At 48.3% G+C, this 15,087-nt stretch overlaps 1 protein-coding gene across 4 annotated transcripts in view; it reads right to left on the bottom strand.

Annotated features, from left to right (window-relative positions):
- Nucleotides 1-2,405: 2,405 nt before the first annotated feature.
- Nucleotides 2,406-15,087, bottom strand: part of LOC111845944 (phosphatase and actin regulator 1-like) — a 55,894-nt gene continuing 43,212 nt past the window's right edge. For 2 of the 4 annotated variants that reach the window (XM_023815708.2, XM_023815704.2), the window contains exons 8-13: nt 14,836-15,026; nt 13,762-13,918; nt 10,708-10,763; nt 10,459-10,520; nt 9,465-9,605; nt 6,383-6,795 (exon numbers count right to left, since the gene is read on the bottom strand). In XM_023815708.2, coding sequence (XP_023671476.1) covers nt 6,658-6,795; nt 9,465-9,605; nt 10,459-10,520; nt 10,708-10,763; nt 13,762-13,918; nt 14,836-15,026 — 745 coding nt within the window. In that variant the 3' untranslated portion in view covers nt 6,383-6,657. Of the gene's footprint in view, nt 6,358-6,382; nt 6,796-9,464; nt 9,606-10,458; nt 10,521-10,707; nt 10,764-13,761; nt 13,919-14,835; nt 15,027-15,087 lie in introns of those variants that run through there. The other 2 variants (XM_023815705.2, XM_023815707.2) reach the window with 2 other exon arrangements.

Below are 15,087 nucleotides of genomic sequence, written 5' to 3'. Positions count from 1 at the left end.
GGTGGGGTATTACCAAGGAATTGTATAATCGTAGCATCACCTTCCTTGACTTAAACTCCACACACCTAGAGATGTAACCCAACATCCTACTGGCCTTTTTTATTGCTTCCCCACACTGGTGAGAGTGGGACATGGAAGCATCAACATACACACCAAGGTCTTTCTGCTACCTATATTTCAGTGGAACCCATAAAATATCTGTACTTTATATTTCTGCTCCCTGCATGGATTACCTTACATTTATCTATGTTAAATTTCATCTGCCAGGTATCAGCCCAGTCGCTAATTAAATCCAGATCCCGTTGTAGCCTCTCTGCTGCTAGATCAGTATCTGCTACACCACCCACCTTGGTGTCGTTTGCAAATTTAACCAGTTTACTGTATCTATTGGTGTCAATATCATTAATGTAAATTAGGAAGAATAGTGGTCCTAAAATTGAACCCTGCAGGACCCCACTATGAATGCAGGCCCACTGTGACATTGTACCTCTAATAACTACTCGCTGCTTCCTGTCTGTTAACCAGTTTTTGATCCAAGCTGCTACAGTTCCTAAAATCCCTGCAGCTTTGAGCTTAAGCAAGAGCTGTTTGTGGGGGACAACATCAAAGGCCTTCTGGAAATCTAAGTAGATCAATATGATACATTATAATGAAAAACATAAATGAAATGACCACAAATGCATTTGTAAAGCCACAGAAAATAATGTGACATATATAATCATCAATCCATCCATTTTTTATAGGCCTACCCGCTTGTGCAAAGCAGGCAATGACCCATGGAGCGCCAGCTCATCGCGGGGCAATCACACAATTTTTAAATGAACGGTAATTGAAAAATCTGTTAATTAATGGAAGCACGTCATTATATTGCTGAATAAATCGAATGTACTGTACTGTGCTTACTTTTAGTTGCAGTGACACAGACGTGCCACAAGATGGCGCGAAACAATAGCCATGATTATCGCTCGCGTGCCGTCACTGTATCCCAGCGCAGCCCCGTCACGTGGTATTGCACGTAAGTAAATTCGTTGTGTCATGCGGGAAGGTGCTCACAGTTAACTTATTGAGATGGCGCCGAGTAATTGCATCTGCTTAACGGTGATGCTGCCGGGAAGCTGTGGGTGTCTCGCAGTGATAATGCTCTGGGGCTCCTTGTACAGTAGTCAGCACTGAGTCATTTGAGGGGTATGTTATCAAACTGATTGGAAAACAGCTGTGACAGACGATTGTGTATATGGAATTACCTCAGAAAACTGAATGACTAATGGTGTTTGGTGACAAACTACAATACTGTGCATAATAAACTCATAACTTATAACACAACGCATATATATTTCTTTCGAGTAAAACTTACTGGCAAATTATTTATACACCCACTAATCTACCTTCAGTAACATTTGGAGAACCTAATCACCTATTTAAAATTCGGAAGGCTGATTTTTCTTGGTACGACTCGGTGTCGAGATGCTTTGGGGAGCTTTAATGGCTGAAGAGATTGTCTGGTTGAGACGATCCGGAGCTCGGTCCTCCAAGTCTAACTGTAACTGGGTCAGCGATATTGCAGTGGGACTTAACCAGGCGGAGGTTAATACTGACACGTTTTTGGAACCCTTGACCTGTCTGGTTGTTAATAATGGATTGGTTCGCTGCATGAGTGAAATGTTACAAGAATGAGATTACGTTTAATGTTTACAGACACCTACTCAAATAGATAGGCCTGTGTGCACGTGTTTCGTAACTATAGACATTTTGCTGTACATTATTCTGAACTCTAGCCTTGTGCCTGCTAGAATAAACTCCAGCAGCCTCACCGCCCCCCCACTCTCCCACCCCCAGAGAGAGGAACAGGAGGGAGATTCTGATTAGCAAACACAGCCAAGTAGAGTTGAAAAAAAGTGAAGAGGTGGTGTTTTGAGTGTATACCACTTTTAATTAAATGTCACGTTAACCACAGAACGCCGTAATGTAGGACGCCAGCCTGAAAGATACCCATTGAGGAGGGGGGGGGGGGTGTCTGTTTCAGGTTACTGATAAGAATGTTGCCCGTGGCAACAAGGAACAGTACTGGTTACACTGCGTAACTCCTGATTGTGCTCTGTGCGTGGGTGTGGGTAAAAGAAGGAAAAGATGGTACAGGAAGTGGAAGGAAGGAAGTATGTTGTATTGAGTAGTGGTTGTGTCATCGGGCTGTGCCACAGACGGCCATGACAAAAAAAGGACCCAGGGCAATTAGCTTTAGCACACCTACAATCTTAGTACACATTCTTAAATGATCCAGTACAATGCTGTGGGGTAGCAAGAGTCTGCTCCTTTAAACTAAATTGTTACGTTTACATTATGAAGAAAGTCTTGCTCGGTGATCCTTCTGAAGACAGCAGCTAATTATGAACAGAAATAATCGTAAATACTGGAAAAGAAGAGTTTAATAAGGTTTCTTTATGAGAAACTGCAAACACCACAACAAATAAGTTACATGGTTACATGCGCTTTTTTTCAACTGTACAAAAAGTATGACATTATTTAGACATGGGTAAATTTATATTATTTACAAATTTCGTACACGAAAATGACAACAGAGCAGCCGACCACACTAACGCCATTCAGAGACAAACCGTATAAACATTTTGAATTGTCTGTGTTACATGAAGACATTGAAATCATGGGCAAAGTAAGTTCTCTTTAGTTAAAAAAAAAAACAAAAAAAAACAAATTGTTATTATACTATTTTCAGAGCCATAAAAGTCAGTTTTGGCTGAATCTGTTCTCCCGTCCGGCCTTTGGTGTCAAAATCCCAAACCGCAAAAGCCGACTTATTGCAAAGTAGAATGACGACATTAAAAGAGGGGAATTTCTGAGTATAAATTGTGCTTGAGTAAACCTCATTTCCCTCAGTTTCTTCATAAGATATAAAAGCTTCACATTTTCTGGATTTCACAAACATGTGCTCACGCCCATACCAGAAACGTGGGGGGCACGCGGGACTGGCTTCTGAAGCTCTCCAGAACAAGTCAATTTGCTTTTCTAGAGAAAGCGAGAGGAAGCGTTTGACTGGAAGTACAAAACGCGAGCTCAACGGGACACCATTCTGGAGCTATAGAGGAGATGATTGCAGAAGCAGGTCAGTATAGCTAAAAGGTTAGCAGCCTCCCTCTGAGAAATATTGCTCGAGTCCATCCTGTATGTATCAAGATTAATTAAACTAATCTTAATTCATAATGTTGAGGGGTATGCTGGCGGGGGTGCGATATTTCAAACGATGGAGTTAAACCCATTTCAGAAGTAGACCACCTACCATCAGCAAGGCACCCAAAAGTTCACTGGAGATTTTGAGAATGCGCGTAGGCCTAAAAGCATCTTCTGAATCGGCCCTGGTTGCCGGTAAATTAATCTACCGCACTGTTGAGCTTTACGTTTCTGGGCAGGTTCAAACCGATTTTTAACTAATCAAACTAAAAGGCAGCTTTCGTTTTCCAAACGAATTTTTCGTTTTTATCTTTTTTTAACGGGGCAGCGCCTTTCCCTGCGTGAGGAAGCAGGACGACATACGGCAAAACAAGTTCAGCGATGCAAGAAGCGTTAAAACAGCGTGAGAGACAGAGAAAACGTTCCTCCGGGATTTGGAAGTTCATTAACTGGGATCACTGGGCTGCAAAGTAGTCAGATATTCCTGCAAAACACCAATGTTGAAGCATGACCGCTTTCTTAGCGTTTCTATCCGACTCGTGCTCTGGACACTCACAATCTTAGCGATTTGGAATTTAGTTTGAAGTCATTTGTAAATTATACGATCGGAGTGTATTTCGTGGTACATTTCTAACCAAAATTCGTTCAAGAAAAATTATTGAATGCCAAATCATTGTGACAATAGTTTTCGATACTGATTAAATGTTGACCTTTTCCTCAACTTATTCCCTCCCACCGCTCTATAGAAGGACCGGTCAGGTACAGGAAGGCTTTGACAGGACGGGAGAGTCCAGGTACGCAGGTTATACCGTGAATAAATCGGGATGGATTGGAATTCCAGAGACCACTCACGCCACTTCTTCACTGAGTTTTTGGTGTAAATCGCAATCATTAGTAGGACCCATCGTTTATTACAACAAAATATTTAAGGCAGTGAAATTTCCCTTTAGTTTAAATGATAAACTGATGGAAAAACATTGAGGAACAACAAAAAAAACTTACACCACAACAGAAGGAATTAAGGCCGTTTCGTAATCTGTTTTATCCACGGAAGTGCTACGAAAACATCAGGACTGCAAAGAGGTCATAACATTTAATGTAGACATGATAATGCTTTACATTACAGCGGCAAATTATCTATATTTTCAGGAAACGGTGGCTAGGGACAAACATTCGCCTTCCAGAGTTCAAGCAAAAGAAAACAAAAATAGTTATTGCTGAATACACATTCCTTAATCCAACAATACAACACAACAAGGCTCTTCCGTTGCGCTAACGGCTCTAAACATGTATGCATTGTGCATTGTTTGCACAGAAAGACAAACAGCAGAAATACCCAGCTCGAAAAAAAAACCTTCATCATAAATAACACTCCCAGTACCTTTTAGATTTGACATTTAATGTTGTAATTACATTTAACTCACATGTTGCTTGAACAGAGGGTACCAAATGCATTTTGTCCATAATCGAATTAAGCCGCAGCAGTGTGATTAATGTAACAGAATTAAGCTCGTATTGTTGTTGGAGACATCAAGGGTGACGCAGGATAGCCGCGCGCTCACACAGTTTAATCATTATCCTTCACATGGGACAGCATGAAAATTCTGACCCCTCTTGATTAGCATTTACTTAACTTTCTGGGTCCGTAAACACGTCAATCTATAATAAAACTTCCTACATTTCATTGAGTTTCCTGAATTTCACTATTAACCGTTTCTTTCAGGTTACTAGAAGTGATCAGAAACCTTATTGGGGGAGGATGGTAGTTCGTTTTGTTATACGTGTGAAGATGTGCAGTCTTATCTACATTAAACAATGTCACCTTTCTGTATTGCAGCTAGCTTAAGGATAATGCACTCAAAACGAAAGACCAAACTGGTGCATTAATCCATTATGGGAGTGGAAAATGGTCTTAAACTGTGTCCTTTTCTGTAAAAATAAATGCAGTGTAAGACATACCAGTGAGGAAACCGCACGGCATGTACCAAAGGATGTTAAAATGAGCGTTGAGTAGGAAAATGGAACGGCTATGAAGTCTCCCCTGGCGTTACAGCCTTACAGCATATTGCTTTCAACATTATTTTTAAAAACGTCTCTCTCGACTGAGGATGGCACGCAATGTGTATATTTCTACACTCGCTGGCTATCGTTATCCAAAATTAGCGACACACGCAATGGGAACCGGAACGAAGCAGTGAAAATAAACGAATTAAAATTTAAATATCCCTGGACGAGACTCAGTCCCGTGGGTACACACTCCACAGAGCTACAGAAGGCAGTACTGATTTCAAAATCCCTTGACAGAAGTTTTAAAAAAAAAAGTTTGACAAATAAAATTAAAAACAAAGTAGATCCATTAAAAAAGCCCAAATAAACCACTGAACTGAGACTTAATGTTTCCTGTTGTATTTGTACAGTGACCTTTCAGTGTCCCGCTGGAAATCTGAAGCACCACAGTACTTTAAATAATATTTTAGTACTTAAATATAAACATAATGTACATTAAAAAAAATGCAAACATTGTCTGCACTTGATTCACAGTTAGCAGTAGATCGACATTACCGGTTCAGCCGTGAGAGCCAACCCTTGTGTTTGGAAGAGGATTACAGAGGTGCGCAGTGCAGTTTTCCAGAATCCTCCACAGCTTCAATAATGTGCTGCCAATGAATGGATGAACACAGTGGACACTAGGGGGCGTTGTACCGGGTTAAGGTAGAGGACTATTGCACAGGAATCCCAGCTTGTCAGACCCTCACAGCTTCCAGGCTGTTAGGTCTCTAGGGAGAGCCGGGGGAGTAATGCAGTGCAGGATGTATCCAGGCGGTGTCTTGGCTCCGCTCCTGCCACCTCAGCAGTGGGTACGATGGGATCGCGTTTCGTGCAGCTGCTAATCTAAGCAAGGTGAGGCTGTGTGGGGGGCGAGGAGCAGGGTGGCAGGGGTGTCTGACTGTGCCTCTGATCATCAGGTCTGTACAGGGAGTACAGGCTGGTCCGAGGTGTTGGAAGGCAGTTCAGAAGTGATGGGACCTCATCCTCGACGTGGGCACCTTAAGATCCAGCACTTCAGATTCTTAGGGGGGGGGGGGGGCGGCAGGGGGGAGGAGCTGAGGGGTGACGGGGAGGTAATGCCCGTGTGGCATTTTGCCCAAGGTGGGGTTCTATGGCCTGTGGAACCTGGAAAATTACAAAACTGCTTTTCACAGATGATACAGAGCCGGTGAGCTGTATTTAACGAGCAGAAGAGCTTAACGGGTGAGTAATCCATGGCTTTATGGCAGCTATTAAGCGGGACACGCGCCGGAGGATGTCCTTCTGTCTCACGTAGACATTTTGCAGAACCTCAGGGGTGACATAACATTACATAGGGCACCCGTAGGTGTTCATTAGCATTAATGACACTCACTAGCCAAATATCTGGACTCATTTATCCGACTGCGGTCATCTTCATGTTAAAAATAAGCACAGAAATAGCGCTCAATTAAAAATGGACAACGCGGAGGGACTTTTAATGTGAAAGAGCAGCAAATGCTCTAACCTGGTTAGATGGCGACTGGATTCATGGACCTCCATCTCAGTGCTCTTGAACTCGTTGAGCTCCTTCCGTATCGCTGCCTGAAAGACGAGGGATATTTCTGAGGTGGGGGGTGGGGGAGCGACAGCACTCTGGCGGCCAGAGACACTGGATCAAAGTGGAGGAACATCAGTCTTATTCTGCAGCTACATCATTTATGCAGCCCCAGGGGAAGGTGAAGATACTCTACGGTCTATCGGAGTACTCCATGTTCCTCACTGGGCGGGAGGGAGGGGGTGACATTTTCTGTGCCTTATTTGACGAGTGAAGTCATTGACACAATTCAGTCCTCAAAGGGGGAAGTTGCTCCAGTTTCGCTGTGTACACATTAATTTGGAGCCTGATTGTAACATTAACTCATCCCAGCCCCTCTATTCACTCATACTCATGCAGTCTGTCATCGGCAAAATACGCAATACCCATTAACGCATTCCCTTTATACAAAAATCTGCGACAGATTGCCCCCATTTCCCACTCAGACTAGCTCCAAATCTTGATATTTTATTTATAATCACAGGTCACAGGTGATCTAATCCCACAGACGAGACAGGACCTGCGTGTCAGAAACCCCTCCACTCAAGTGACTGGTAACCAATGTCCCCAGTCTCTCACCACCCAATCAACGTAAAGCACAGAAATAGGCGCTCTTTCCTCCCAAGGGGTGAAGAAGAGCCCAGTCAAAAGAGGCCATATTAGAACTTGGGGAAATCAACTAGGACACTCCTCCACCACACAATCAGTACCTTCCCTTTTCCACCGATTTCCAGTCAGGTACCAGTAACGAATGTACCAAGCCAGCTGGGATACTTTATCGGTACTTTAGTACTTTGAGGTGGGACTTGCAAATGTTCTTGTTGTCGATTGGTTATGAAATAACCTGCACCTCAAACAATAAATACATTCGCCCGTCCTGAGAAAGCGTAGTTACGAATTCAGAACACAAGAATAAAAGTAAAGAAATAAGTAATAAAAACAAGTTTAACTGCGACAGGGTCAGAATAACGATCAACGAGACACAAAAAGGGTATTTGCTGTAATATACTAGGGCTGCACAATATTGGAAAATTTTCAAAATATTGCAAAACGATTTTGTTGCAATAAATATTGGGCTCACAATAAATATATTTCTCACAAACCCGACTAGGAATGATTTAAACATCAAGCATGAAAACATTTATGACTTTAAACTGTTTTTTTTTTTTTTAAATATATATTACATAATATTGAAAAGGAATGATCATTAAAATTGCAAGGCTTGCTAAGTTTTGTTTCTTATGACAGAGTAAAAATGTTTGCGCAACACTTAAACCCGCCTGCGTTATACTGTCCAGACAGTACGAAAAAGCCTGATCTCAACCCAGCTGACTATCGCGATCTTTGCGATATGATAATTTTTATGTGGATAACATGCAGTGTTGGTATTAATATCACACATCGCCTAGCCATATTACTATAGCCATTTTTCCAGTTCAGTACAAAATAGCTTGCCTTGCACTGATGCCAGTTTTAACGGCAGTGGAAAAACATAAGTAGTACCACATTTTTGATACTTTTTTGAAATACTGGTGCAGTGGAAAAGCAGCCTTACAGTGCATCACCAAAGGAGACTGAGGTAGCAAGATGGAGCCTGGATCTTACGGCATCGTCTGTACTTCCTACGTAATGGGCCGTTATGCAACGCAGTGCCGTGGCCACGTTTCTCGAGGTCCAACTCCCATACCAAGTGCCCATCTGGCTCAAGTGTGTTGCAGTGACTGTGCCTGTCCACCAGGGGGCAGAACACATTTTAAAGTGTAGCATTAAGAGGGGAACAGTGCTGGGAATAGGTAGCTAGGTGTATAGGCTGCCTGCAAAAGTTAGTCAGAATTTCCAATATTTAAAAACCCAGCTAAGGAGCAGCGGGTGTAATAAGTCATTTCTGCAGCATAGGAGATAAGGATTTGGATCCAAAGAGTCGGCTAAGGCAGACCCCATCCCGGGTCTCTGATATCGCGTTACTGGGACATGCCATCGGGGCCTCTAAGTCAGCAGGAGTAAAAACAGCAAGCAATGCGAGCGGTACATGGCAATGAGGTCCGTCCCACGGCGCCGGGGGGGAAGCGGGCCTCTTCCGTGTCCGACCCGGGGCCCCTTTCTCTGCCTTTCCAATCAACGTGGAACAGAGGCAGCCTCCCAAGTCCCTGGGGACAATCTTAATTAACAGATGTCGGATAAGGTGCCTCGCCTCTGTCTGGCTCATCCGCTGCTCCAGGTGGGGCCGTACGTCCCCTGCGTGATCCTGATTAGCTTTCCCTCGCTCAGCCTGGGGGCCTGCGCTCCGTATTACAGCCATGCGTCTTACGTTGGAGCCGTATTAATCGGGAGCTGATTACTGGCTTCCGGAGAGTCACATGACCTGCAGTACTGATCATGCCGTTTATGGAGAATATTTACATTGTTATAATTAAAAAAAAGGGGGATAAAACCCCCTACATATTTGATTTAGTTTAATTTTCCGTTTTGTTTATTGAGCAGGCGTTTTTTATCCAAAGTAACGTAAATGTTTATTTATTTATTCATTTTTTTAAAGAAGGCAGGGTCTGTCAGACTCTGGAGGAATTGGGGGTTAAGGGCCTTGTTCAGGGGCCCAACTGTGAAATTACTCTGCTGACCTTGGGATTCGAACCTGCGACTTTCCCTCCCCCGACACGGGGTCCCCCCCATCATTCACCTTGTCAGCCGCCGTGAGCCGCGTCCACGGCTTGTCTGCGCGCCGGTCATAGTCCTGGGCATCGGCGACCTCCACGTAGTCGCTGAAGCGGATCAGGATCTTGGCCTGCCTCAGCTCCTCCACGGTGGGTCTTTGGCTCAGCTACAGGGACAGCAGAACCACGAGCAGTGAGGGAGGGGCCACTCAGATTGGATCTGCCACGCTGCGGTTCCCAGCCTCTGACATCAAAAGCAGGCGCCCTTCTGTCTCAGTGTGACAGCCGGGCCCCCAAATCAAACCACGCAGAGACACCCCCAACCCCCCCCAGCAAGTAGGTTTAGAACTTCTACACAGGACAGGGGGGTGTCAAAAAACGCTGGGTTCACACACATGCCAAGACTGTCACACCAGTCAAACGGCAGTCAGTTGGAACCAGAGGAATTCCACTGTTCACGTAGTCGCCTTTCATTTGCAAAGATTCAATTTGTGGAAAGAATTATCAAAAAAAAACGAAAAGAAAACCCCCCTATTTTCTAAAAGTGGCGAAGACAGAACGTTTATCTGATACTACTTATGAGCCCAGAAGTAAATGATTCACGTTGCTATAGCAACGGGCTCCAGCCTCCCAACTCACGCACGCCAACACTCCTCTTCTCACATAGAAACACGGAGGTGGCATTGCGTCCTGCCTGCGGAGCCCAGGGGCTGCCGCATCCGGCCTAACGCAACCGGCGCGGTCTGGTTAAGTCAAAAGCTTACAGGCGTAACATTTAACCATGCTAAAATATGATGTGGAGGCGGGGAGGGGGGGGGGGGGTCGAAAACCTTCAACCAAAATAAAATGATTTACGGACCTTGGGTTTGCTGGACTTATACGAGATTTATGTGGCATGGTGCAGTGTGCGTTCTGCTCCAGCAGGGGGCAGCAGCGTGAGCATGTGCGTGCATGTGCGCACTAGCCGCCCTCCGAGAGAGCGAGAGCAGGACCCCCGAGGCGGCCACAGCCGTGTCTCACCTTCCTCGTCAGCTTCCGCTTAATCTCCCTCTTCTCTTCCAGTTCTTCCTGTTCATTCCTCGCTGGGGGGGGGGGGACAGAGAGTCAGAGGCGTCCATTCAGAGAGGCTGAACCCAAGAAAAGCCCCCAGGCTCCCCATCAGCCACCCCCTACTGCAGGCACACTGGACAAAACCGCCTGCCGCTTTCACTTCCAAAACGCCGAATCCGTGGCAGGGAACAGAAGGGGGCGGAGCCGATGGGGACTCACGTTTCAGGATGTTCCTCTGTTCCAGCTCCTCCGCCGTGGGGCGCTGACTCAGCCTCCTGCGAGACAAGACACGGACAGGAAGTCACAGGACGGAACCCGGGGCCGCTGGCTACGGAGGCTGGCTCACCCTGTAGCAGATTAACTGCAATTGACTAGGTTTTGGTTCCCGGAGCACACAAGGTGAACCTGATCACGCCCAGAAGCCTCCTCTTCCCCACTAATCTTCCCGTCATGCAGCATAACCCCCCCCCCCCTCCCCCCAGCAGGATGAAAACACACAGATGGACGTGGGGTCCAGAAAGCAAACCCCCCCGGGAACATGGTCCTCCGGCAGCTAGGTGGCGCTGATCAGCATAGGTGTTTGTGATGAGTTTCTGTGATCCTCTAAATCTGTGTGTTTCATTTCCTGGGGAGTTTTGGTCCCAGAACATTTCAGTAAGCTAGTTCAGTTACACGTATGCAGAACACCTCGTATGGATCTTCTCAGAGGACAGTTTCTTTCAACAATCAAAGTCTGGCTGATTAACACATCAGTATCCAACCTCCCGAAATATCTGAAGCGAGCACTGCACCCAGGATCGCTCTGGCCATCTGGCATTGCCTGCCCCAGGTCACACCTTAGCGATTCCGTCTCTGACACCCTGGGATGTCACAGCCTCAGTGACAGATACCGAAATCATACTCCATCAGAGAAAGGGCTCTAATCGGCCAAGACACTCTTGCCTGCGTGGGGCCGGCTGTTTCCGTGGACACCGACTACCAATGAGATTGTATCTCCTTGCGGAAGGCGCCATCAGTTCAGGTTCTACGGGGTGGTGGGCAAGGTGGAGCGGACGAAAGTTGAAGCCCGAATCAGTACTGGGACGTCAGGTTGATCTGAATCAGGTTTTAGAAAAATATAAACATAGAGAGTTTTTATATCTGTCTGCTTTCGGTCTGTGCTGCTCTCCGAGTCAGTCCTCAGCACACCCATCCTGGGTCTCAGCTTGGCAGTCTGAAGCGGGAGGCTGTGAGAAATGACTGAGCCTGAGCCAGAACCGTCAAACAGCCGGGCCTGAAACTCACATCACAGGCCGGGGGCCTCCTGAGGTCAAACCGCAGCTCCCCACCACATCACTGTCATGCTGAGAGCTCAGCAGACTCTCGTTTTCACACATGAATGGTGAACGCAGCCAGACGATTACTGAAGCAGCGTTGGGACTGTACAACGGTACAACAGCTGAACCCTTCTGTATCCCTGCTGCATCTGGTCACAAATCCACACCCTGCCTGCCTGGGAGACGTAAACCCCTTCACACTCTCCATCTTAAACCCCCCCCGCTGGCCCCATTGGCACAGCCCGTCCCAGGGGTATCGCACTGAAAGTGGGACGGCTCCATTTTCAGCAAGGCTCCAGAAGAGGAGGTCATCTGCTCTGCACCAGTTTAAAGCATTTCAGCTTCACTGTGGAACATATACTGATAAATACTGCCCAGTCCCCCCCCCCCCCCCCCCAACAAGATGAATGGGACTTCAGAGTAAAAGCCAGTTTTCAGAGAAACAAGCTAAATCACGCACTGCACTGCCGATCCCTGTCAGATAAGGATTATCTTCCCCCCTGTACAGGTGTCCTTCATCTCCTTACAGAACCATCCCCCCATCACCACCCCCATGTCTGCCCATTGCAGAGTTTGCAAACAGCCCCCCATCTCCCCCTTTGACAGCAGAACCGGGAGTCTGATCGCTTCCCTGACGACAGACTCCCCAGCAGATCCCAGACAATCCAGACGGGCTGCTTCCCAAATCCTTTGACAGAAAGGAGCAAGTCACCCAGCTGGCTAAACGCGCTACCTGCCGCTACGGATGGCACATCCGAAGGACTGGGGCTTCTTACTGAGGTCCCCAGCAGGACCAAGTTGTATCTTTGAGGGAAGCGTTCAACCCTGTTAAGTGAGGTGGGAAGAACCGATTTCATAAAAGTGATACAAGCAACGCCTGACTGTGGAGGTGTCATTCAAGAGAGACGTAACTGGATATGGGGATGAGTTTGTAAATAATACTGCTTGCGGGCGTTCGAAAGTGAGGGTAACTGTAGGAGGACACATAGGGGCTGGAAAGAATGGAAGTATGAGAACAAGAGAGTGGGAGAGAACGAGGGGGAGAGACAGAGAGAGGTAAAACAAGGGCGAGAGGGAGGATGAGGGAGGGAGAGAGAAAGGTAGAAAGAGGGAGAGGAAGAAAGACAGACTGAGCAATCAGGACAGACGGAACAAGACAGATTGAGGGAAAGTGATAAACTGAGAGACAGAGCAAAGAAGAGAGAAACAGTGAGCGGGGATGAGGCAGAGAAAGTGAGTGAGGGGGAGAGAGCGACGGAGGGCGAGAGAGTGAGGGGGTGAATGAGGGAGAGGAAAGTGAGAGAGAACAAGTAACAAAGAGGGAGAGCGCAAGGGAGAGGAAAGAGAGGGATGCCAACGTGCGAATATGTGGGGGAGAGAGACAGAGGGACGGCGAGCTCGGCCGCGGCGGACAGAGACAGAGGGACGGCGAGCTCGGCCGCGGCGGACAGAGACAGCGGGACGCCGAGCTCGGCCGCGGCGGACAGAGACAGAGGGACGCCGAGCTCGGCCGCGGCGGACAGAGACAGAGGGACGGCGAGCTCGGGCGCGGGGGACAGAGGGACGGCGAGCTCGGCCGCGGCGGACAGAGACAGCGGGACGGCGAGCTCGGGCGCGGGGGACAGAGACAGCGGGACGGCGAGCTCGACCGCGGGGGACAGAGACAGCGGGACGGCGAGCTCGACCGCGGGGGACAGAGACAGCGGGACGGCGAGCTCGGCCGCGGCGGACAGAGACAGCGGGACGGCGAGCTCGGGGGCAGGGGACAGAGACAGCGGGACGGCTAGCTCGGACGCGAGGGACAGAGACAGAGGGACGGCGAGCTCGGCCGTGAGGGACAGAGACAGCGGGACGGCGAGCTCGGCCGCGAGGGACAGAGACAGAGGGACGGCGAGCTCGGCCGCGAGGGACAGAGACAGAGGGACGCGTGCTCGGCCGCGGCGGAGGGCCCCCGTACCGCGTGAGCTTGGTGCCGATCTGCTGCCGCATCTCCAGCCGCTCCTCGTCCGTCTGCATGGGCAGGATGTTCTTCTCCTCCAGCTCGCGCTGCGACGGCCGGTTGCTCAGCTTGACGGCCAAAGAGTCCTTCCTGAGCACCTTCAGCGCCAGCGAGCCTGGGGGGTGGGGGGGTGCAGGGTCACTCACCTCCCCTCGTGTGTGTATTACACTGAAACCGCTTTAGTAAACATTCAAGACGAAACCCTCTTTACCTCCATAAACAAACCGAAGTACCAAAACATAAGTGAAATGACCACAGACAATGACTGTTAACAATCAGTAATGTATAGACACAGGCTGCTGTCAGATTTTACTGTCAGCGTCACTGCAGGGATTTGGGGGGGGCAACTACCCCTTCTGCACAGTGACAACTTCATAAGACAAACCTAGTTTCCAGAAAGTTCATGCATACCACACAATCCCGCTAGTAATTCATTCCAGCAAGGGCTTGCCCTTCCACAAGGACCCCCCTCCCCATATTTGTCTACCCCCCCGTGCTGCCCGTTTGAGCAGTAAACACAGCCTGGATCCTCGGGGAGCTCGAAAAGGCCGGCGCGATGGACTGCCGCTCGTGGCGTGTTCCTTCAGACTCACAGCGTCACTGGCTGAGATTGTTGGCCGGGGAAGGCGGAGCTTTCCGGCGTGCTCCAAAGCGATTGGCCTGGACCAGCGGGAGGCGGGTCTAAATTACCCCTGAGAGCCCAGGGACCCATTTCACGGGAGCATAGGTCAATACGCAAGAGCTGTTCTTAATGTCACTGGTCACGCATGCAGTGACCCATCGGGGGGCGGGTTTGGTAGTCATGAAGCATGGAACGTGAGGTACATGGAGAAATAAAACCTACCCAAGCCTGGGGGGTACAGACTCAAATGGCCTCTGGAAACATCATGCCCTGCAGAGCCCCCTAGTGGCCGTTCACGTGGCGACACGATCACATGATTTCTGCCTCTCAACTCCCTGCACACGAGGCCTCGGTATTGTAATCACCACCACAGACCGACGACAAGGCGGCCGGTTGGGTGGAGCTCTTACTTGTGAAGATTGAGTCGTCTTCGTCTTCATCCTCGTCGTCCTCCTCCTCATCCTGGTCCTTGTACATGCTGGGCAGGTCCTCGTAGTCCGAGCCGTCTGGAACGTTCTCCTTGTCGTCCTCACACTCGATCAGCATGGAGGGCAGCGGCCGGCTGTCCTGTAGGGCGCACTGGCCCATGTGCATCGCTGAGCTGGGGGGGGGGGGGGGGTACACAAACCGCAGAGTCCATGAGATCGGTGACCACTAACGTT

This window comes from Paramormyrops kingsleyae, chromosome 4 (genome assembly GCF_048594095.1).
Source record: "Paramormyrops kingsleyae isolate MSU_618 chromosome 4, PKINGS_0.4, whole genome shotgun sequence".
Taxonomy (NCBI): domain Eukaryota; kingdom Metazoa; phylum Chordata; class Actinopteri; order Osteoglossiformes; family Mormyridae; genus Paramormyrops; species Paramormyrops kingsleyae.
Note: the sequence above shows the minus strand (reverse complement) of the source record. Positions and strands in the feature narration are given on the sequence as shown.